The sequence below is a fragment of the Ptychodera flava genome, chromosome 6 (assembly GCF_041260155.1).
Source record: "Ptychodera flava strain L36383 chromosome 6, AS_Pfla_20210202, whole genome shotgun sequence".
Taxonomy (NCBI): Eukaryota; Metazoa; Hemichordata; class Enteropneusta; family Ptychoderidae; genus Ptychodera; species Ptychodera flava.
The window spans coordinates 24,852,674-24,875,576 of NC_091933.1; the positions used below are offsets into that span (position 1 = coordinate 24,852,674).

The 22,903-nt window shown below is 39.5% G+C and overlaps 2 protein-coding genes across 2 annotated transcripts in view; both read left to right on the forward strand.

Annotated features, from left to right (window-relative positions):
- LOC139135290 (collagen triple helix repeat-containing protein 1-like) overlaps positions 1 to 3,838 on the forward strand; it is a 4,556-nt gene extending 718 nt beyond the window's left edge. Inside the window, exons 2-4 of the mRNA XM_070702610.1 lie at positions 1 to 154; positions 2,616 to 2,811; positions 3,518 to 3,838. The exon at positions 1 to 154 is cut by the window's left edge and continues 74 nt beyond it. Coding sequence (XP_070558711.1) covers positions 1 to 154; positions 2,616 to 2,811; positions 3,518 to 3,669 — 502 coding nt within the window. The 3' untranslated portion in view covers positions 3,670 to 3,838. The remainder of the gene's footprint in view (positions 155 to 2,615; positions 2,812 to 3,517) is intronic.
- A 9,701-nt stretch (positions 3,839 to 13,539) lies between these two features.
- LOC139134402 (collagen triple helix repeat-containing protein 1-like) lies at positions 13,540 to 22,470 on the forward strand. Its single transcript, XM_070701264.1, has 4 exons — positions 13,540 to 13,645; positions 16,542 to 16,769; positions 19,526 to 19,688; positions 21,863 to 22,470. The coding sequence occupies exons 1-4, from the start codon at positions 13,544 to 13,546 to the stop codon at positions 22,012 to 22,014; spliced, it is 645 nt and encodes a 214-aa protein (XP_070557365.1). The 5' UTR covers positions 13,540 to 13,543; the 3' UTR covers positions 22,015 to 22,470.
- The last annotated feature ends 433 nt before the right edge of the window (positions 22,471 to 22,903 follow it).

A 22,903-nucleotide genomic window follows, 5' to 3' on the forward strand; every position in this document is an offset into this window, starting at 1 on the left:
CGGACGTGATGGGTTCAGAGGTGAAAAGGGTGAACCTGGCCAAGCAGGTCATAAAGGGGAAGTCGGAGAGAGGGGCGAAGACGCCCTCCCTCGGAATATAAAGCAATGTGCTTGGAATAGAATAAACGACGGTCGAGACGACGGAGTAATTAAGGTACACATCTGAAGTGTATTTATTGTCGCTTCTTTTTACAGAAACAGAAAACAGAAAACGAATATCGTTCATTGATTTCAATGATAAGGCCGCGTTCACAAAAAGTGTGGGGGGGGCTGGAGGAATTCAGGGGGGATTCGAAAATGTTTGGGGTAGTCGAGGGGGGACTTGAAAGTTTTGCTCTGCCTATAGGGGGGACCTGAAAATATTTCGACTCCCAACATTTTGATGTCGTCCAATGGTTCTAATGTTAGTAATAATTAAACAAAATCTAGAACCGTTTTGTCATATTTTATGTCTTTAATCTCGAAAAAGTCTAAAAATGTATGAATGCCATTAAATTTTCGTAGAACAAGTTGGCCTTGTAATGGGGCAGGAGCTACAACTGTTGATAATTTTTCAATATTTCTATGCAATGTATCAAACACAGTTTCTTGGTGTCTCTCTACAGCATGCTGCTGAAAAACACAATATTCAGTTTGTCAACAAAGCCCGTTTGTCTAAATATTGGTGATAATTGAATGATGCAAATGCACGGTACACGTAGGCTGTGTTGGCAAGCTGAATACTGGATAGCTCAACATTCTCTAGGGAGTAGAACAAGAACACAATTGTATAAACTGAACAAAAATATTGTCAAAATAAAAAGTTAATACAACTACTGTCCTGCTACTACATACTGGCAGTGACAGTGATACATGTAGCTCTGACTCTGATGTAGTTTAAGAAGAGTTTCGGTCATAGGACACTCAATTGACAGTGAAACATGCATCTACTTGTACACAAGATCCAGCCAGAGAGCAACACATAGAAGACTAGGGGACTAACAGTTACCATGGATTTTTGAATTCTGGCATATGAGAACAATCAAATATTAGAGAAAAAAGATGGGGTCACCATACTTGATCTTATACAAATGTACGATGAAAAGTCAGTTTTTCTAAAATTACTTAAAATCAATATATAAAACCATTCATTTCAAGTTCATGCAGTGAATGAAATTTTCACATCTCATTGTACCAATAACACAAAAGTAAAACTTTGAACAGTAAAGACTCTAATTTAAATGGAATAATGTGTGACTAAATGGAATCTTTTATTTTTTATCAAATTTGCCATTATTACACCCAAAATTTCTGAGATTAAAACATTAATTTCATGGAATATTTTAACCTTCCAGTATTGTCAATTTTGTAAAACATTTTATAAGTGGCATCTAAGTTGTATATGTCTTGTACTTTTGAAAAAAAAATTCGGTAGGTCACTGTGCTCATTTTTTCACAATTTGGTTAAACGTAGCTAGGAATACACAATTTTCATACTCTCTCATGATTGTCATTTTGTGTGCTTTTCAGCTGGTGCCATTGAACTGGCCAGAGTTGGATAAACTCAAGTCGGCTTAGACTGAGAAATCCAAAAGTTCACTGATGCATTTAGAAATGAATCAATTTAAGAACTTGCCCTAGGTATATGGCTCTAAATATATATATATATATATATATATATATATATATATATATATATATATATATATATATATATATATATATATATATATATATATATATACACTGAATTATTCAATTTATATTCCACTTTTTGTTTTACCTTTGTCGCGCGCAGGGGGTCACCCTGTTTTCAAAAGTTGGAATAGGGGGGTCACCCTGTTTTCGAAAGTTGGAATAGGGGGTCAGCCACTTTTTGACGTCGGCAAAAAATAATCCACCGCCCCCTCAGGCCAAAGAAACTCACCAGTCCTTTATGTACAAGTCCGTTGATGTATGACAAACAGATTGATTTTGCAACATCGCTGCATTAAAAAAATTCTTTGAAGGAAGAATGCAAAAAAAATTGCCAGGATTCACAAGGGAAAAAAAAACATCCAGTGGAACATGTGGGGAAAAAAATAAGGCCCCCCAAAATCTTCCAGACCCCCGGGATACAAATGGTCCACCCCTAATTCGTTTCTCGTGACATACTTTTCAAATATACAAGGCAGGTAGAATTTCGTTTGTCTTAGAATGGATTGTCTCCAGAATCCTTTTGTTCTGGTTGTTTGGGGTAATGTATCTTTGGAAGGACTTGAATTTGTAAGACTGAACAATAGGCCCTGGAACAAGACTCAAGACACCTTGAAAAGTTGGCCCCTTGACTGCATGACGGCTCTGAAAGCGATATAGGGAAGTGGCCTTTGTGGCTGTAAACATGGTCGAGTCAGCTTAGCTGACGTATACGTCCTTTCCTAGGCACTGGTTCATCGTATGAATCACATAACCACAAGTCATTTTTGTCACCTGCATTCTTTCAGATATGGTGAGCACGAGTAGGTTTGAAGGGCTACCAATCACTCGATTGTTTTCCAAAAAAAAGACAAACTTTTGATACTTTGCCTCTTGATGGTAGAAGGAGAAAGAATGTCATACGTAATAAAATACAAACTTTATTTTGATTTAACTTTCAGGAGTGTCAGTTTCACAAGTTATCGAGCACCTCTGCACTGCGTGTCCTGTGGAATGGTAACTTTCGTGCCAGGTCATCCAGAGGAAGCTGCACTCGTTGGTATTTCACGTTTGATGGCGCTGAGTGCAGCGACCCTTTTCCGATCGATACGGTCCTTCATGTCCATGACAACTACAACATGTATTTTGGCACATCAGGTTTGTACCTTGCTACTTTAACTCTCATATGAAAACGTAACCTGAGTTACATGTAACACAAAGGGTACTGATACTTATTTTGTCCTGCGGATGGATTCGTAGTCTGGTACAGCCTTCCACTTTGTGACTGTAAGGCTTGCAGAACAAAAAAAACCGGCTGGTAGCCATGATCACATTTCTTGCAAAGCCGTGCCATCTGTAGAATGATTTTCCTATACATGTAATTGTAACATATTTATGAAGATGTATGCGCATTCATTTATACGGCAGAACCAGAAATATCGAATGGCACAAATCGCAATTGTGCTCTATCATAGAAAATTGTAGGGTTTCATCTCCTTGAAGTCGTATATGAAAGCAGTACAACAACCTTTAATTTTACTACTGTCGCAAACAACGGCAGCAAAAAAATTATCAACGCTACAACGATAAAAGCTTACTTTTGGTCCTACAGGTGTAGTGTAATTTTCAAATCAGATTTGACCAACACAGTGTTGGCAAAACTTCCGTAATTGAGTTCAATTATTTCAAGAGGGCGATCCGGGTAAAAACCACGGCATTTGTTTGCGAAACAATTTGCTCCCGGAGTACAAGCCATTTGTATATTGATGCCCTGGGTTCTGAACAAAGGTACAGCTTGCCAATCTCCTCGGATTTTTTCTTTACTGAGAGAAAAAATGATTTTCTTCCCTTTTGTTCCTTCCAGTTGAAGGGCTGTGTTTTGGTATTGGAGCCGGGCGAGTTGATGTCGAATTTCGGGTAGCAACCGGCTGCTATAGTAACAATGAAGCAGATGTGTATACCGGCTGGCAGTCTGTCAGCAGAATTATTATCGAAGAAGTGCAAGTACATAGCTAAAAGAACCAGATATGAACTGAAAATGCTCACGTGTTTCATTATATATTGCAGTTTTGTGTAAATTCGAACTTTTGCCACATGTTTGCAACTTTATTGAAAGTGTTCATGATCAATATAATGAACGATATTCACCGCAGATAATTGTGATGGTCATTAAGAATACAAATATATAATTGGCTGAAATAAAAATACTTTCTTTGACTGTTGTCATTGTATCACCACTTTATATAGCAAGTGTAATTGCCTTTGGTCAAGTCCTTTCAGCTCTGTATGCCAAACTGTTAAAGCTCATTAGATCGAGTAAATCCTGGCATATATCCCTGATTAGGAAAGTTCATTAAATATGCAAATTAGGAATTGCATGAAGTAAAAATGATTAATAACTTTAATTGATGTTATATCATAGTATCTTCAATGTACATAGCAAGTTTCGTCAACTTTGGTCGAGTCAATTAAGTTTTATAACCCTAATTAGGAAAGTTCATTAAATATGCAAATTAGGAATTGGCCGATGTAAAAATGCTTAATAACTTTCAATAATGTTAAATCATAGTATCTTCAATATACATAGCAAGTTCGGTCAAGTTTGGTCAAGTCAATTCAGTTATATATTCCTAATTAGGAAAGTTCATTGAATTTGCAAATTAGGAATTGGCCGATGTAAATAAGCTTAATAACTTTCAATAATGTTAAATCATAGAATTTTCAATGTACATACCAAGTTTCATCAACTTTGGTCAAATCAATTTAGTTAAATATCCCTAATTAGGAAAGTTCATTAAATATGCAAATAAGGAATTGGCCGATGTAAAAATGCTTAAAAACTTTCAATAATGTTAAATTATAGTATCTTCAATACACATACCAAGTTTCGTCAACTTTTGTCGAGTCAATTCAGATATATATCCCTAATTAGGAAAGTTCATTAAATATGCATATTAGCAATTATCTTTCATGCCACCCTTTAATACCTTTCACGGCTGATATAACCTGGTGAGATCAACATTTGTAGCAAATCTAATCAAATTCTTTGCAGTCGTTCTCAATGTATATCGGTTTTTCTAAAATCATAAACTATGCAAATGAGAAAAAAGTATGCAAGCCACATCCACCAAAAACTAATCAGTTCTTACCATTTGCTAACTGAATCTATGTACCAGATTTGATTCTGATCTGATCAGCCGTTTTTGAGATATCGGGCCAACAACAGACAGACAGACACAGACATCACTGCGACATAAGCTCACATGTGTGAACTGTCTTTGCTCGATGTCAGTCTTGAGGGTTCGATCGTAATGGCTCTCTCTCTCTCTCTCTCTCTCTCTCTCTCTCTCTCTCTCTCTCTCTCTCTCTCTCTCTCTCTCTCTGACCGCCATAAAGCTCTTAGTGTCACAGATCATAGACTTTTACAACGTCCCTCCACAAAGGACCGTGATTTTACCAATATGACAGCGCTTGGAAAGCGCCACCAGGAGACAGCTCTTGCACAAACCTACTAGTAAATCCGCAAGTCCTGCGCCGCGGTTACATCGACCTTAGTTTAGCAAGAGTCATAAAACGCCTTCTTTGAAGCATAGTACGCTGGCCCAAACTACCTGTTCTCCGCATTTAAAGTCTGCGTCGCATTCAATTGTTTTTCTCTCACATATGTCTCCGCATTCAAAGTCTGCGTCGCATTCAATTTTTTTTCTCTCACATATGTCTCCGCATTCAAAGTCTGCGTCGCATTCAATTTTTTTTCTCTCACATAAGCTTATGTCTCCGCATTCAAAGTCTGCGTGCGCATTCAATTAATTATTTAATAAAGAATAACGTACGTGATATTACTGTACATGTCGGCTAGCTTAACCGAGCGGCTGTAGAGCTCTGCGGGGCTTGGACCCGGCTTGGGCCGGTTGTCCACTGCTGCCCATCCTGTCTGTGCAGCAGTGGACAACGACATGTACTGTAATATCACGTACCGTTATTCTTTATTAAATAATCAAGTCATGTAGACATTCTACACATTGATGATTATGCAGTGCGTTCGCCGGGCCCGAGCCAGGCAGCCATAGCCATTCGCCAGTAACATGTAGGCCTATAGGCCTACACTAATATCACGTACGGTGATTCTTTTATTGAATAATCAAGTCGTATATAGACATTCTACATATTAAATACGATTATTATCCCAGCAATGTGCCAAGCGCCTGTGCGAACACATATGTCTGAGAAAAACATTTGACTGCGACGCAGACTTTGAACGCGGACACATGTGAGAGAGAAACAATTGAATGCGACGCAGACTTTGAATGCGGAGACATATGTGAAAGAGAAACAATTGAATGCGACGCAGACTTTGAATGCGGAGACATATGTGAGAGAAAAATAATTCAATGCGACGCAGACTTTGAATGCGGAGACATAAGCTTATGTGAGAGAAAAAAAATTGAATGCGACGCAGACTTTGAATGCGGAGACATATATGTGAGAGAAAAAAAATTGAATGCGACGCAGACTTTGAATGCGGAGACATGTGAGAGAAAAAACAATTGAATGCGACGCAGACTTTGAATGCGGAGACATATGTGAGAGAAAAACAATTGAATGCGACGCAGACTTTAAATGCGGAGAACAGGTAGTTTTGGGCCACCGTAGCATAGCTTTACTAATGTGTCATTCAGTTCTCATAGCAAGTATATACATCCAGAAATGTTCCAATAACTCACAAGAGCCTGATTATTTGTGCTAAGTAATATATTTCAAAAGCCAGAAGGAAAAATCGGTGAGGATTGTCTTAATTCTGACTTTATTAAATGCGTCGCATATTCACGGCACCTGTGCCGTTATTCCAATATGCAAATCAAAATAATATGTCTTTAGACCTTTCTATGAACGTATGATTACCGCAGATTTACTAAATGACAAACGCATTCTTTCGCATGACTGTGTATGACGCGCGTGAGTATACCTGTGCGTGTGCTCTGTCTTTTCACGCCGCTGTGTGTTGTATACTTATGCAATAAAGCACACCCAGCGACGGTATACCACGAGATCTGACCACTTCGCAACATATATGCACGAGCGATAGATAGCGAGTGTATATATGAAGTGAACTGGTCAAAACCTAGTGGTATACCGATGCAGGGTGCGATTTATTGCTATAACAGTATATTGAAATTCATGCATGGACGTCAAAATTTATAGGATTTTTTGCTCAAGCCGAGAGCTCTCGCGGTTCTTTTCTCGTCTCGGCCAATCAGATCGCTGTATTTGCTCCATCAATATACTGGTATGATATAGTATCGTATAGCGTAGCGTCGTCGTCACAGATTTTGTTCTGGTTGCAATGCTAATTGTCGTCAATGAAGCAATTTTTTTACAGACATCGATCCCCATTGGCGCCTATGATGCGGGTGTCTAAATGTTGGCATTTTGTTTAGCCAATATATATCATACCAGTATATTGATATTGATGGCGCAAATACAGCGATCTGATTGGTCGATTTTCGAAAGGAACCGTGGTATATTGACGATATACCACGGTAGGCATACGCGCGAGCTCTCAGCTTGAGCAAAAATCCATTTTTGACGTTCCACGCTAGAATTTCAATGTACTGTTATGATATAATAGCAATAAATCATGCACAACGACAGTATACCACTCGATTTTGACCAGTTCACTCCATAGATGCACTTTCTATCGCTCGTGCATATATGTCGTGAACTGGTAAAAATCTCGTGGTATACCGTCGCTGGGTGTACTTTATTGCTTAAATATAATAGCATTTTATCAGTTTTGTAGGCCTTTTGTAGTTTGATGTTCTAGCTAGATGTTTAAGAAGACAGTGATCAGAATACGAATTTCCACTTCCGGAAAGAAGAAACGTTTAACATTAGGCGTGTCATGCTGATCCTTACTTTCATCCACAAAATGACGCAGGCTGCTCCACGGGCGCTCGGCACATTGCTGGGATAACAATCGTATTTAATATGTAGAATGTCTATATACGAATTGATTTATCAATAAAAGAATCACAGTACATGATATTAGTGTAGGCCTAGGCCTACATGTTGACTAGCATTACACCGAGTGGCTATGGCTGCCTGGCTCGGGCCCGGCGAACGCACTGCATAATCATCAATGTGTAGAAAGTCTATATGACTTGATTGTTCAATAAAGAATAACGATAGGTGATATTACTGTACATGTCGGCTAGCTGAAAGGTTATACTGTCACCTATTCCAATTTTGCCACAGTTACCATGGAAACAGAAATCTAACCAATCACAGATTTTAAGCGGGTGGCCGCTTTTTAAAAACAGCGCCCTCACATGGGCATTTTGAATACCAAGGAACGGTCCTTTGACCATATATGGGCATATTTAGATTACAGGTGACTGTATACCTTTACCGAGTGGCTGTAGCTGCAGGGCTTGGGCCCGATGAACACGCGTAGTCCACTGCTGCACAGAAGTAACTGTGCAGCAGTGGACAACGGGCCCAAGCCTGGCTGCCATAGCCACTCGTCGTGACTCGGTTATGCTAGCCGACATAAACAGCAATATGTGTAATATCATGTACCCAGATTCTTTATTGAATAATCGAGCCATATAGACATTCTACACATAAAATATGGTGATGCAGCAGATTCGAATATGATTATTATCCTAGCAATGTGCCGAGTGCCTGTGGGCTGCTCCTGCTTGTCTGACACAGCTTTTCCTCGTTTTGTTGCTTTCACCTGGGTCGGTAGTGCTAGGTTGACAAAAGTTATGTGGACGAAGTTCTATGCTTCTATGCTTGTTTCATGTTTCAGATATTGATATCCTTAGAGTCTTCAATATTTGTCACGGTTTTCTTCAGAATAACTGTGTTTGGCACATGACACATATTATCACTTCCAGATTGGCGGAAATCAACGTCTTGCATTCTCTCGACAGATATTTCGGAATTGTTTTAAGGCCATTTAAAGAAAATTATTTTGTTTGCCATCCTTGGATTTTTGAAAAACGTACCAGCCAGCCAACAAAAAACAAACACAGAAAAAACCACAACATAGATCATAAATTTAAACTTTCCCATTTTAACTTTTTCATAATAAACCTGTCAAGGTTGTCTGCGAGAAATAAAGTCTATGTAGTACCAACGATCTCTGAACATCTCATGTAGTCAATTGAAGATTACCAGAACCTCTCAGCAAGCTAAGACGAGCCCATGAGTAAAAGCAGGCCAAGACGAGATAACAGGATAAACAACATGAAAAAAAAACCGATAGTAATTGTTGTTTTGACAACCAGTACACTATGAATTTCAAAATGTTGGGGTACAACAAAACCTGAAAATTCCAAATATTAAACTGCAAAAGTTACCAAGTATAATAAAGTACGTAGTTGTCACTCAGAAAACAAATGCTGAACATCTTGGTGAAAGTGGAAACTACTGTCTCTTTCATACAATTACAATTTTTGCATTAAGAAGAGTGGATAGCTGAACAAAGCATAACAGCTTTTAGTGCAAATCCTCCTTTTTACGTGTCCCAATTGTCCAATAACACTAGTCCAGAGCACTGTTCCTGTTGAGTTAAATGCTCCATTACCGCTGTAACTTTAAAGGCTATTTATTCTGAATCTGTGTATCAACTACTTTTTAGCCGACTTCCAATAGTGCTGATCTCTATGTCAGGTTTGTTACTAAATAAAACTGCACGCGCGACATCGGACATCGCTGCCTTCAATTCAGACAAATTTTGTTGTTGCATGCGGCATCAAAAGAAAGACTGGTAGTTATCTTTACCAGGGAGTCCCAATGTTGTATTTTATCAGGTATTTTAGGTAGCCCATTTTTACCATCTCACCTCATTTTACCCCAGTGTGACAACACTGTGGTAAGCCACCATTTCAATTGATAGAATTTTTCCCTGTTTTAGCTCACATTTGGTATATTAATGTGAGGTTATCGTATAAGCTGAAGTTGGTGGCGTATGTATGTATGTATGTATGTATGTATGTATGTATGTATGTATGTATGTATGTATGTATGTATGTATGTATGTATGTATGTATGTATGTATGTATGCATGCATGCATGCATGTATGTATGTATGTATGTATGTATGTATGTATGTATGTATGTATGTATGTATGTGTGGGAGTGTTTCAGTGTGAATCCCTCTTACTGAAGGAGTGATACACATCAATTTTGCCATCGAGGAGAGTTTTTCATTATACACACCTTCATCGAGAATCAATTTAGTCCAATTTATTACTTTTTGATAAAACAGTTACGACAGGGGAGAGGACGGACAACAATACAACTTTACGCCACGCAAAGAAAGGTATTTAAATCAATACTCTGAGATACTTTTTCAGCGTTCTGAAGTTCCCGCTTGGCTCCAGGCAAACACTTTTGGCGGGGCATACGTAAAATATGTTCGCTTTAGTTGTTAGGGATTACAAGAATTTTAAGAATGGCAAAAGCTTGGAGAAGGTAAGAGGGAATTTAACATAATCGATCTGTGTTTTACAATAGTTTAGTGCCATAGACACCATATTGATTAAATAATATTCATCAGACTAAAGTGAAGTTCTTCAGTGCATACCTAAATATTATGACAAGTTGTTGTTACTGTAGTTGATGTTGTTGTGTTGTTGTTGATGTTGTTGTTGTTGTTTGTTGTTGTTGTTGTTGTTGTTGTTGTGTGACCGTATGTTTCTGCACAACTGACTAAAAAAACTCAACACAGGAAAGTTAGTAAAATGGCGAATCTTAACGAAATGGCAATGGCAATTGCACCAAATACGACTCCATTTGCGGGCTGGTGATTGGATGAATGTGACTACATTGTAACAATTACCGTGCGACACGCTGTCTTTGATGTCTGCCACTACGTATGTCTCACTGAATTGAATATAGGAAGTAGACCGTTTTTCCTATTTTCAATTTACGTCTGGCCGATGAATGAATTAGACAGCGCATTTGGCCACAATCTGCTATCCATAAGTACCATTATGCTTATTTCGAAATCATACATTGATATTGAAAATAGGAAATAGAAAAAGGAGTATATTTCAATGTTCAATAGATTTTAGCACACCAGACAAATCACAAAACATATATATTTTCAAATTCTTTTTGTTGAAATCTCATTGCGGTAAATAGGTTAGACCGCGATTTGTCACGGATTGTCCCGGGACACAAGAGGCTAACATTCGGTTGTTCTCGGGCAGTGTTTTCGATCGAACCTCGAACAGTAGTTTTGTGTAGCGCCTGTTGATTGCTCAACTTGGTAAAGCTTTCTGTTACGAAGCTCATCATTTGCTATTTCATGGTTGGAATATTCCTATATGTCAGTATGTAAAACCTTGGAGGTAGTAACTACCTCCATGATAAGACAAAGTGTGTATGTTCAACTAGTGTACATTGTCTACGAAGTTGCATATATATACTCTTCTAAACTTACATAACTGAAACGAAATTATCATCATTATACAATGTTCACCATGTGGAAATTTCCGTCAGTCTTTTATTGTTTCTTAAGATTAAACAAGATCACAACATGGAATATCCCGTTCTAGATTGTACTTATTGAAGTTTTTACCTCTAATTAATTAAACTTATGACGCTATCTCCTATCTCCTTCAGGTACGATCTTGAGCCAACCTTCACACGCCTTAGCCACCAGAGAGACACTTCGAGATAAACTGTTTACAAAGGGAGGGCATTACAATAAATTGCTGTAAATGGGTTAAAGTACCACCCAAAATAATTTATATATTTCAGAACTATATCATTACACCCATTTGACAAGCACCGTATAGCATTTCATTACTGTTATCAAAACCCTGTTTACAAAAAAGAGGTACATCTGTCATACTAAAGTCGAGTCATGCTTTAATCAAGTATGACGGGCATACCGAGTTCGAAGTAATTTTTACATATTTTAGAAATTTTGTGATTAGACCACGATCGAAGCCGAATGAATGATTTAGATCACATTTCAGATACACAATGGTCATGCTTAAGTGAATTTCTGCTGAAAGCTTACCGAGCCCATCATGCTGATTGTGAACTCGTTTGCAGTTTTGATAAATTATTGTAATTTAGGGGCGACGTCAAAAGTACACTTGTCCAAAGTCTCACGGGTGTCTGTTGGCTTAATTATGTCAGAGCAAAATAATCAATATGTGCAAGACTTGTCTCGAGTTACTGTAACCAGATATTGAGAAGTGAACGCGTTAAGATTGGTGTGATCACGTAAATAGCTGTGTGATCTCATAGCGCCGCACAAATCTATACTCTGCCACAGCGCAACAGCAAGCATCCGAAATGGGGCATAGAATACAAAAAATGGTTGCTACGAAAATGAGCCGGAAAATAGCTGAATCAGTTGAGAATATTCAATGATTCATGAAAATCTGCCAATCGACTGGTGGGCGAGTCTTCATGACCAGGAAACTGGCAAACGATTTTCTATCACTTTTATATTGTAATCGCCTGGACAATTTATAATATACTGCACTTTGGCCCGTGATTTCCGAAGTTCTTTTTTTCTAGATTTATATCCCACAACTTATTTGTCAGCTTGGGAAATTGTAGACAGATTTTGTGAGGAGAACCAAGCATACCTCCTGCACGATGCCTCTTTTCTACCAACATTCTATCATATCAACACAGACAAATAGAGGACAGACTAGCACGCAGCATGACTTTTGCTTCATGGTCATCTCGGTACACTATGGCCTTTCATATTAAAATGAGCTTCACAGGTGTTAGACTTTTTGGAGACTTTGTTTGTGGTTGATAATTGCACGAGATTATGCGAAAAGTACGACGAGATGGCATCGTGCTGCCAATCGCGTAGCAACCATACTTACTTTGTGAGCTCTCAGGGCAGAAACACTGCTTCACGCCAATCAAAACATAACACGCCAGCAGTTTCATAAACACGTCCTTCCATGACCAACTTGTAAAAGACGATATGACTGACCGTAAACCATTGAGTAAAACCAGACAGTATCGATAAAAGACTTTCAAATTTGGTTCAAACACACTCATTATATATTCATAAAAATGTGAGAGGAATTTTAAAATGGTAAAACTCACCTCCCCGAAGCTCAAAACTTTCCTGTTTTCGCCAGCACGCCAATTCTGCTCAGCGCCACACGACAACAACAACACGAACTTTGCCGAACATACTTTCGCTTAAAAATTGGCGAAAATCCGGAAACTACCGAAGGGTGCATGGTCGGCACTCTTCGGAAAAGAGAGGCGAGAGCTACCTGAGGCGAGGCGTACATGGAGGGCTTACGTAACCGCTTCACACCTTGAACAATACCCGTTGCTAGTCTGTCTTTCTATTTGTCTGTGATATCAACGACCTCGCCCCAGGGCGCGTTTTATACCAGTTGTTTTGCATTTTGATCGACTTCGCCGCAAATACTCGAGAGGCGGAAAAGAGATTGAACCCCAGTTTTTTCAATCATTGCCCATTACTCCATCTAGAGTATTCTGTGTTAGCCATTTGATATCAGATAATGACTCCTTTGGAGGTTATGGACAGGTCCATTCAACTGTAACTTGTCAGAACCAATTGACACATTTCGTAAACAGCAACTATGCATCCTTTTTAGGGTCTATGTAAAACCATCGCGTCCGGGGGAGTTCTCTGGGATCGACTCGGAGGGGCTAGTCAGAATGGAACAAAAACGTGAGAAGCGAAACCGGCTAAAAATGTCAACCATGTTCCCCTGGCAAATTATACAGGATTCTCGTACAAACAGAGAAACTCCGAAAATTTCGTTTTAGATTGGATCTGAAATGTTTTAATACCGGCATTTTGACTTACCCGTCCCAAGATCTAATGGCACTTCCCTTAGTACTAGTGACAGTCAAGATGGAGATGTATTTGCGAACATTCATGTTGGCGTTCTTGGTCATCTTGATTGCGATCAGTGGCGGGATTGTAAAATCTCAGGGGACCAGCGGCTCTGAACAGGTATTTACCTTTCCTTCTTTCTCAGTGAATGCTTTTCAGAAGCAAATGCATTTTAGAATGAGAAACCAATAGCTCGATGGCATGCGTATACTGAGAGCACCAATTTGCTATCTGCCAGGCCGGCACGTTTTATTAGCAAGGTCGGCAAAAGGACCGACAACTTTCCATCGATGTATCGTGAGGGTATCGTTTTCGAATTCTTGCCAGCTAACAGATGTAATCACGGAGTAATTGAGTGAATAATTAGTTGTGCCAGAGCTATTCCGGCTTCTATTATCCTCTCTCTCTCTCTCTCTCTCTCTCTCTCTCTCTCTCTCTCTCATATTTACGTAAAGATCATTGAAGTAGAGGTTTAATATTACCCCAAATCGACTGTTCCCGGCGTGTCTGCATTCTTGTCATGTGTGCTGCGCCAGACCCGAGACGAGGTCGAGTGTCTGACGCAGCACAAATGACAAGAATGTCTATAAATGACACGATAAACAGGCGGTATTGGTTAATGACCTATTTATCATATACCCATTAAAAGAATTTTATAAATGACGAGAAAATCCTAATTTATCTAGCTCTACTTTATTTCGTGGCTCATATGAATATGGAAATGTTTAGCCTACATTAGCAGGCTTCCTTCATGAACTACATACGCCGCTTGCACTGAAGAAAGACCACACGACAAGTCCTCCACATGTCAATGAACGAGAACCAGAGATTGAAAATCACACCCCCCCCCCCCCCCTGCATTGGAAATTTTGAGAAATTGATGTGTGCAATGTTGTAGTCCGGTGCAATCTAAGAGGTAATTTTAATTGTATTGTTACTGAGTAAACTGTTGGATCACCCAAAGGAGGTAGAGCACGAGAGGGGTGTCCCCCCTTGCTTGACAATTTTGAGAAATTGATGAGGGAAATGGTGCAATTTGAGAGGTGTTTCAATTTATTTTGCAGAAAAATTGAGTGACCCCTTCTTTCTTTCCACATTTTGAGCAACCCTTCTTGTAGCTTTCAATTTTTTGCGTGACCTCCCTCTGATTCCTCCGACCCAAAGGCCGTAAATAATGTAACCTAATGGACTCAAGCAAACTTGCACTCCATAATTTACTCGGCTTCGCCTCGAAGAAGAGTTTTCTTCTGTGCAGCAGTGGACTACTCGTGTTCGCCGCAGCCGTATAGCCACTCGGTTATGCTAGCCAACTGGTACAGTAACATTATGTACCGTGATTCTCAACTGAATAATCAAATCGTATAGACATTCTACATATTAAATACGATTATTATCTCAGAAATGTGCCGGGCGACTGTTTAAGCAATAATATAAAATGAAAGGAATGTCAGTAATGAACATCAAGTCTGTAATATAGACAGTGTATTACTCGCTCTTGGAAAATACGGTCTTGAAAAGTGGTCAGTTCACGTTGAAAAGGCCTGCCAAATGACGAGAGAACGCGTGACATCGTCAGAACATGATAAGAGCACGCAGAACGAGTTGACGTATCCGCACTGTGTAATCTTTGCGTTGTGCAGAGTTTGCGTCCATTCTGGTTCTGGGAGGGAACATTATTTCATATTATAACACCACATGCTCATTCCATGACGCGATTCACCAGAATACGTCACGTGACGAGAAAATAGATACGTCTAGTCCCCATCGAATAGACAAAAGTGACGTCAGAGGGTATTTTTTGAAAGCTATTTCCCTAGGGAAATAGTTCTGACCAATTTGGAAAAGTGCCCGGTCAACGTGACCGTAGTGTCGTCTGCAGCTTTGCAACAATGCGGGTGACTAGAACGTGATGTGCGTCCGGGATAGGTGACGACACATTCTCTGAAACAGATTATCCAACGTTTTCCAACATTCCATCAGCGTAGGAACTTGAACAGTTCATCGACGGAAAAGATTAAAGTGCAACTAAGGATGTCGCTAGGTATGCTTAGAATATTTTTGAAAGATAGTGGTACCACGTACGTACGACTGAAACCGCTGTGGAAACATCGCCCGGTAAACTTGTCACAATGGATTGTTACCGTGCAAATATACAAAACACATTAAAAACTATATAACAATACAACATGAGCATGTGGTGTGTTATAAAACACCTATAGCCTGGTCTTTATTCGGGCTATAGCGCTCGTCTATTACCCCTCGTGGCCGTGTGTTACCAGAAACACATCGCTATATACCCCTCGGCCTACGGCCTCGGGGAATAGCGATGTGTTTCTGGTAACGCACGGCCCTCGGGTAATAGACGGCGCTATAGCCCTCATGACCAGGCAATAGGCGTTTATTATACCTCTAACAATATTAGCGCCGGTTTCTTTGCTCGAAGTAAAGCATTCAAATTAGCGTTTGCAAAGACGCTCAATCATAGACAGCAGGGGTGGGTTTTCTCACATTCCTGGCCGCTGGGAGTGCGGGATCGACAGTGTGGGAAAAATCGATCCCACACTCTCAGAAACCGTCCCACACTCTGCAGTAAATGTTACACGAGCTCTGATTGGATGATAAACACTCTGTTTTGTTCCACGCGCAAAATGTTGTCCAATGGCACGACGAGTAACACACGGACTAGAACTACAAAGTAAGCAGGTCAAAGTACAGTGGCAGACGACAGAGTTGTCACGATTTTTGATAATATTGTACGTGTCCAATATGAATTTAACGCATTTTGTGGTCATGTGAGAAAAAGAATCTCACACACCAAGGACCTGGGATCAGATTTCTCACACTCGTTGGGGATATTTTGTCTCACACTCGCCTGCGGCTCGTGTGAGACAAAATATCCCCAACTCGTGTGAGAAATCTGATCCCAGGTCCTTGGGGGTGTGAGATTCTATTATTCCCTCTACTGTCCACGGTTCAACTTCATCAATTTCATGTTTATTTAATGTGTTTACTACAGCCTCGTTCTCAAAGCTGTCCAGTCCCTGCAGGTGTCCCGGGAATTCCTGGAACACCCGGAAGTCCAGGTCGTGATGGTCGCGATGGGTTAAGAGGTGAAAAGGGCGAACCTGGCCAGGAGGGTCTAAAAGGGGAAGTCGGAGCTAGAGGAGAAGACAACCTCCCTAGGAATATCAAACAGTGTGCCTGGGATAAAATCAACGACGGTCGAGACAACGGAATCATTAAGGTACACGAGTAAAATATTTTGAAATATTATTTTTTGTTTTTATGGAAAGGAAGACAGCAAAACTAACATTACCAATTTGCTCTGACCAAAAGGATTTTGAGCAGCAGCTTGACACTATTAGCACTTGGTTCTCGGCTCGGGGTTATCCCCGCTCTGTAGTGGACAAAGCCAAAGAGCGCGTGAACCACTAACGCAGGAGGATGCGTTAAAGTCAACTATCCGTTCTCAATGCGATCGCATTCCTCTTGTATTAACATACCATCCTTTAATCATAGAATCCGTAAAATCATCTTTGAGGAGTTTTCCATCTTAACCAACTCCCCCAACACACAGAATATTTTTTCTGTACCTCCCATCATGGCATTTCGACGTGACACGAACATCAAAGACCGCTGGTGCGTTCCAGTTTACCTAATCACGATTGCGCTACTGGAACATCATCATGTGGCCGTCGAGTATGTAACACCTGCCCACATACTTTTACAACCAATTTTCATTCAGGGCCCGCGTGGTAGAGTCAATGTTTCCGGCGTGTTCACATGCACGTCGGCGAATATCATCTATTGCATCAAATGCAGACGCTGCAGCATGCTATATATTGGCGAAACAAAGCGTCGCCTTAGGCGATCGCTTTGCTGAACATCTTCGCACTGTGACCGACAACAAGCTCGCATATCCGGTGGCCAAGCATTTTTGTACACCACCCCACCGCGGTCGGTCCGACATGGCAGTGTCTGCTATAATCTCCACCACAGACTCTACCCGCCATAAACTCGAACAGGCCACTATTTTTAAACTCGGTACTCTGGCACCAGCCGGTATGAATGCATATTTTAACGCGTTTGATCGTTCCCTGTTTGATTGGCTGTTTTTCTTTCTTGTGTTTTCACGTTTCCCTAGCGAGTTTTTAGTACTGACGAAGGGTTGCACCCGAAACGTCTGCGCTTTTTAGTCTCTGCTTTGCAAGTGTTTTATCTCCCGCTGGTCGGTTAGTATTTTACTGTATTTGTTTTAACTTTGCTCTTTATTTTAACGAGTACTGTATTTCCCGCTAGTCGGCCAACTTTTTACTGTATTCCTTCACACTTGCTGCAGTTTTATCTCTCTTTTGAGGTCATTTGTAATTTTTATCTCTCTTTTGAGGTCATTTGTAATTTTTAACATTACCAAGTATTTTTGAATAATGTGTAATCAAAGTACATAAATTAGAAATTGTGTTCCTAAAACATTTAATTACAGTAACTGATGCAGTAGCGGCATAATCGTTAAACAAAGCTTTTCAAAATGATTTTCAAAGGTTTACACACACTATCGAAGGTGATGAAGTATAAATAAACAAAAATTAAGACAAATAGATATATGAATGAATGAATGAATGAGTGAATGCACGAATGAATGCGCAAATATTCTCGTAGTGTACCAGGCTTTCAAAAATGTTTGGTAGGGCAGAATGTTAATTCTTTGTAGCTTTGTGCTGATTATATTAAATAATGATGCATATTTTGACAGCAGTTGCATTGACAATACGGTATACAAGACTCTAGGGTCGTCAGCGAGAGAACGCTACAAAACGCATATTTTTATGGGCATTGAGTATTTGAAACCGCATCTGAATCCGAATTTTTATCTCTACACCTCTGAATCACGGAATTTGCGAGTGTCGACGGGTTTGAGCTGGAATTGACGGAGATATCTGAAGCTTACGCCTTGTTCCCTAGTTACAGACTGGACAGAAATTACGGGGAAGGGGGAGGGCCGGTGTTTTTCAAAATGATGCTACGCGAAAAATGACAAATAGGGACCCTTCAAAAGTCTTTGCGAGAAAACAAGTGACCTTCCCAATTTTCATGCGCAGAAACAGTGAACCTCTCCTGCGTGTCATAGTTCATATCAATAATGTCTTAATTGACATATAATTTTTCAGTTGACATTCGAACTTCATTTCAGCGAATACTTTTCAACCATCACAAATAATCACTTCTATACACGATTTCAAGTAATTCGATAAAAAAAATCACAATTATTCTATCAACTACAAAAAAGGGATAGCAGCTGCAATATTTACCTTCATCTGTTTATTTATTATTTTTTGTCATTGTACACAGCGTATTATTGTTGTTTCAAAGAAACTTATCACAGTCTATAAGTCACTATTGAACAATATTTACCTATCAATGCATGAATATGACAAGTGGTGTCGAGGAAAATGTTTGATATAATTTACCTGTAGACTACCATGAGAAGTGAAATAATACTTCTGGGTGAAGTTCCAGTATCATGTTTGTTGTTCACATTTGCATTTTCAAATACCCTATTCTGTGCAAGTACATTTGTATCACCGAGTGTGCTTAATTAGGACATTACTTTGCTTATGTTTAATCAAGCAGAGAGAAGCCCAGTAACAGTGGGTATATATGTTTAAGGGTTTTGTGGTGAAGCCTTCTAACTTTCGAGTAAAGTGGCACTCCGTTGGTAGCATAATGAAACACTATTCATGATTTGATCGAATATCCGAAATTTAAAATCATTACCAAAATACCATGTTTCAGATTTGATCTCTATTTCAAAGAAGAGACCGTTTCATAATTGTTCGTCACTCAAAATAATGTAAAAAGGCGAAAGAAATGGTCTCAAAATTGAAGAAGAATATCGCGGCCGTTGTTTCGGCCACAGACCATTGTGTTCAAAAGTGTAATCTAAAAATGCGGACAAATATGCCACACAAAATACCTTTTTTTTGTTGTCTTAATTTTCAGGAGTGTCAGTTCCACAAGTTATCAAGCACCACTGCACTGCGTGTCTTATGGAATGGTAACATCCGTGCCTTGTCATCCGGAGGAAGCTGCACTCGTTGGTATTTCACGTTGATGGCGCTGAGTGCAGCGACCCTTTCCCAATCGATACGCCCTTCATGTCCATAATGGTTACAACATGCATTTCGGCACATCAGGTTTGTACCTCACAATTTAACTATTTCAGGAAACCGTATCACATTCGTACTAAGCAACACAAAGGGTATACTGGTTTCCTCCTGCCGCTGGATCCGTAGTCAAAATTACAATTTTCCGTTTCATAGCTGTAGCCTACATCTGACATCTGAGGGTTTTCTGAGCTACAAAAACGACCGCTTCTAGATTATAGGATAGTCGATCTGCCAGATGTACATCTCTTGTAAAGCCATTCTACCGCTAGAGTAATTAAATCATACACGTAATTGGCCACAATGACCTGATGTGATTGGCAGGATGAATTTGCAGTCGTGAGGTTGAGTTCAGAAATACCTCTGGAGTCTGTGGAGTGCAGTGGGGATCTGGATTTTTCTTTGACTTTTTAAAGTATTCTCACGTCTGTCAATTTAATTCTGCGAAAATGAACCTGTCGGAATGTCACGCAAATAGCATTTACTTCACTGGTTATGTTTGGTAACGACAACATATCCTTTTATTCGTCTCTTTGCCCGTCCACATTGAGTCTCACAAAATCATATATTTATTGAGACCATATCAGAGAATATTGATTGTTTTGGGTGACTCAGGCCCGATGGGAACTAGCTAAATACATCATGCTGTTCCACCTAAAGTTACTATGTTGTCCATTGTGGGTGTAAAGACTCGAGATAGTATGCGTCTCGAAAATTTTCAACTTTTTCTCAAACTATCCTCAAATGAAACTTTCAACAATTCTTCTCTCATCAAGCCAAAGTAAAAATCAGGGGTCACCGTGCAAAGTTTGGAAATAGGAAAACAAATTACGTAAAATTTATCGATATTTGAAATTCAACCCCTTGTTAACTCTATGGTGAAAAATAAAATTGTTCGATTTTCGAACAACTGCAGTCGGGGAAATTTCTATTATCCCGAGAGCTTTAAAATGAGCCCTTGCAAGAGGTGGATCAAAAAAGAATTGGAGAATCCAAATATCTGTCCCCGAGGCGCATTCTACCTTAACAAACACCGTTGGATTCATGTCTCTGCTGGAGAATAGTGCAAATTATTGTGACAGTGTGTAGACTGTCAACGTAAATTCCAAAACATTGTGCACTAGAGGAGAGAGTCACTATATTCTCGATCACTGCTTTGATGCTGCTCTTCAAAACCATGCTTTGACCAAACCTATTGTTAGCATCGGTGTGGCTTCTTTACTGTGAATTTATGGCTTGGAGAAAGTACCGTTTTGATATCAGTCCGATTAAAATCACATGTAGAGTACGGCGACGTCTATACTGCGCGGTATTCTCTTGCTGTAGTGAGAGGCGACAGCAAGACAAATACAGACGTCGCCGTACTCTACATCAGATTTTAATCAGATTGTTTTGATATAAGAGTAGAATGTGTATACAACTGCAATACTTTTGTCAAACTGTTTTTCTGTTACTTTTTCTCCAGTATTGGTTCATTGTGATACTTCCAGTAAGCGGCATTATTTTTTAAGCCCCCTTTCACTTCCATAGTATTTTCACATCCCCACCCCAATAATATCATGAAATTTTCCTCCCGACTCACCTTTTACAGAGGTGTTTGTGAACGCAGCCTTCTTGCAGGAATAGAAAAGTCCGACGATTGGTAAAGATTGCAACTTTGTTTTAATAAGACAATAAGTTTTCCGTCAATCTGACTTGAACATACCTAGGAGGTTAAAGTTTTCACCACTCTCTGAAAGAAAACACGATAGTTCGATTACACCGTTCTTGCAAACATTAACAACAACAACAACAACAACAACAACAACAACAACAACAACAATAACAACAACAATAATAATAACAACAAACAAATAACAAACAAACAAACAAACAAACAAATGGACAAAAACAGCATACAGCCGATACCATGAGAATAGCACAGAGTGCTTTTCAGATCACATTTGATTTTCATATCAGGGTGATCAAAACCATATGTGAGTTCAATATTTCGAAGTGCCACCACCGTGACCTTTGCCTCAAGTATGGCTAGCCTACCTACTTCCCACAGATACATTGTTGGGGTCGACCTGTACCGTAAACGCAATCAGGCACACTTTGCTAATTTCCACTTATTTTCCTTCCCGGTTAGTGAAAAGTTGTTGTTTTTTCCTCCCCTTTTTGTTCCATTTAGTTGAAGGGCTGTGTTTTGGTATCGAAGCCGGGAGAGTTGATGTTGAGTTTCGGGTAGAAACCGGCTGCTCTAATCACCCTGCAGCAAATGCTTACACCGGTTGGGAATCTGTCAGCAGAATTATCATCGAAGAAGTGCCATTACACATCTAAACGGGTTTCCCTGACTTGATGCTGGTACTCTGAAGGGTTCGATCCTGGAGGACGTCGTCAGAAGACGAATCTGTCATTGAGTTAGTTGACATATTTGATAGCTCTTTCTGCATTGCGGTTACGTTTTAGTTTAGTGAAGGCTACAAACTACCTGCGCTGAAGGATGGTTTTCACAGTAACCAATGAGTCGTTCATTTATCGCAGCATAAATATTAACAAAGTTATGCACCATTGTTCTTTACATCAGTTTTAAATATGTCAGTGTAGTGGATTGTGTTTTCTTTTAGTAGCTGACGATGTACTTTTAACTTTTATGACAAGTGTAGCGTGTGTCGCTTAATCTAACTTGGAGTGTAATCCACGTACTATTATGCAAATTTTAAACCTTTTTCAAATAAACTAATTCGCCAGTCATTGTGTAGCATGCTGATCGAAATAAATTTTATGAAATCAAAAGTTTGTAGTTTGTTTGTCAACAATACTTTTTATAGTTAGTTATAGAAGTAGAGTGCAAGGTTTGATTTCACTTTCGCCCCGGTCTTATATCCTCGGACCATTATTATCTTCACCTTCAAAGACGTCTAGCAAATGTGAAGTCTGCACTTAAATTTTCATCCCCTGACAACATTAGCGTTTTTTTCCCCGGAGATCTCCGAACTCATATCAATATGTTTTCTTTAAGCTTGTTGGCAGGGTGACCCTTATTCTGCAATATAGTGGGCGACGTGACGATGTCACTTTCTTGCAATTGAAGACATGACTGTTGCCAAAAGTTCCAGAAATGTGTCAGTTGAGAGCATACTTTCATCAACCCTAATGTACTGGTTTAAATTTGTAGATTACCGGGAGTTCTGTTATATTCTGTCGTCATACAAAGTTGAAGAATAAG

What these genes read in the sequence shown, in the direction of transcription:
- LOC139134402 (XM_070701264.1), top strand. Translation starts at nt 13,544, where the DNA reads ATGGAGATGTATTTGCGAACATTCATGTTGGCGTTCTTGGTCATCTTG. An exon ending in GAGACAACGGAATCATTAAG is followed by an intron (nt 16,770 to 19,525) that starts GTACACGAGTAA and finishes CTTAATTTTCAG; the next exon opens with GAGTGTCAGTTCCACAAGTT. An exon ending in GATACGCCCTTCATGTCCAT is followed by an intron (nt 19,689 to 21,862) that starts AATGGTTACAAC and finishes TGTTCCATTTAG; the next exon opens with TTGAAGGGCTGTGTTTTGGT.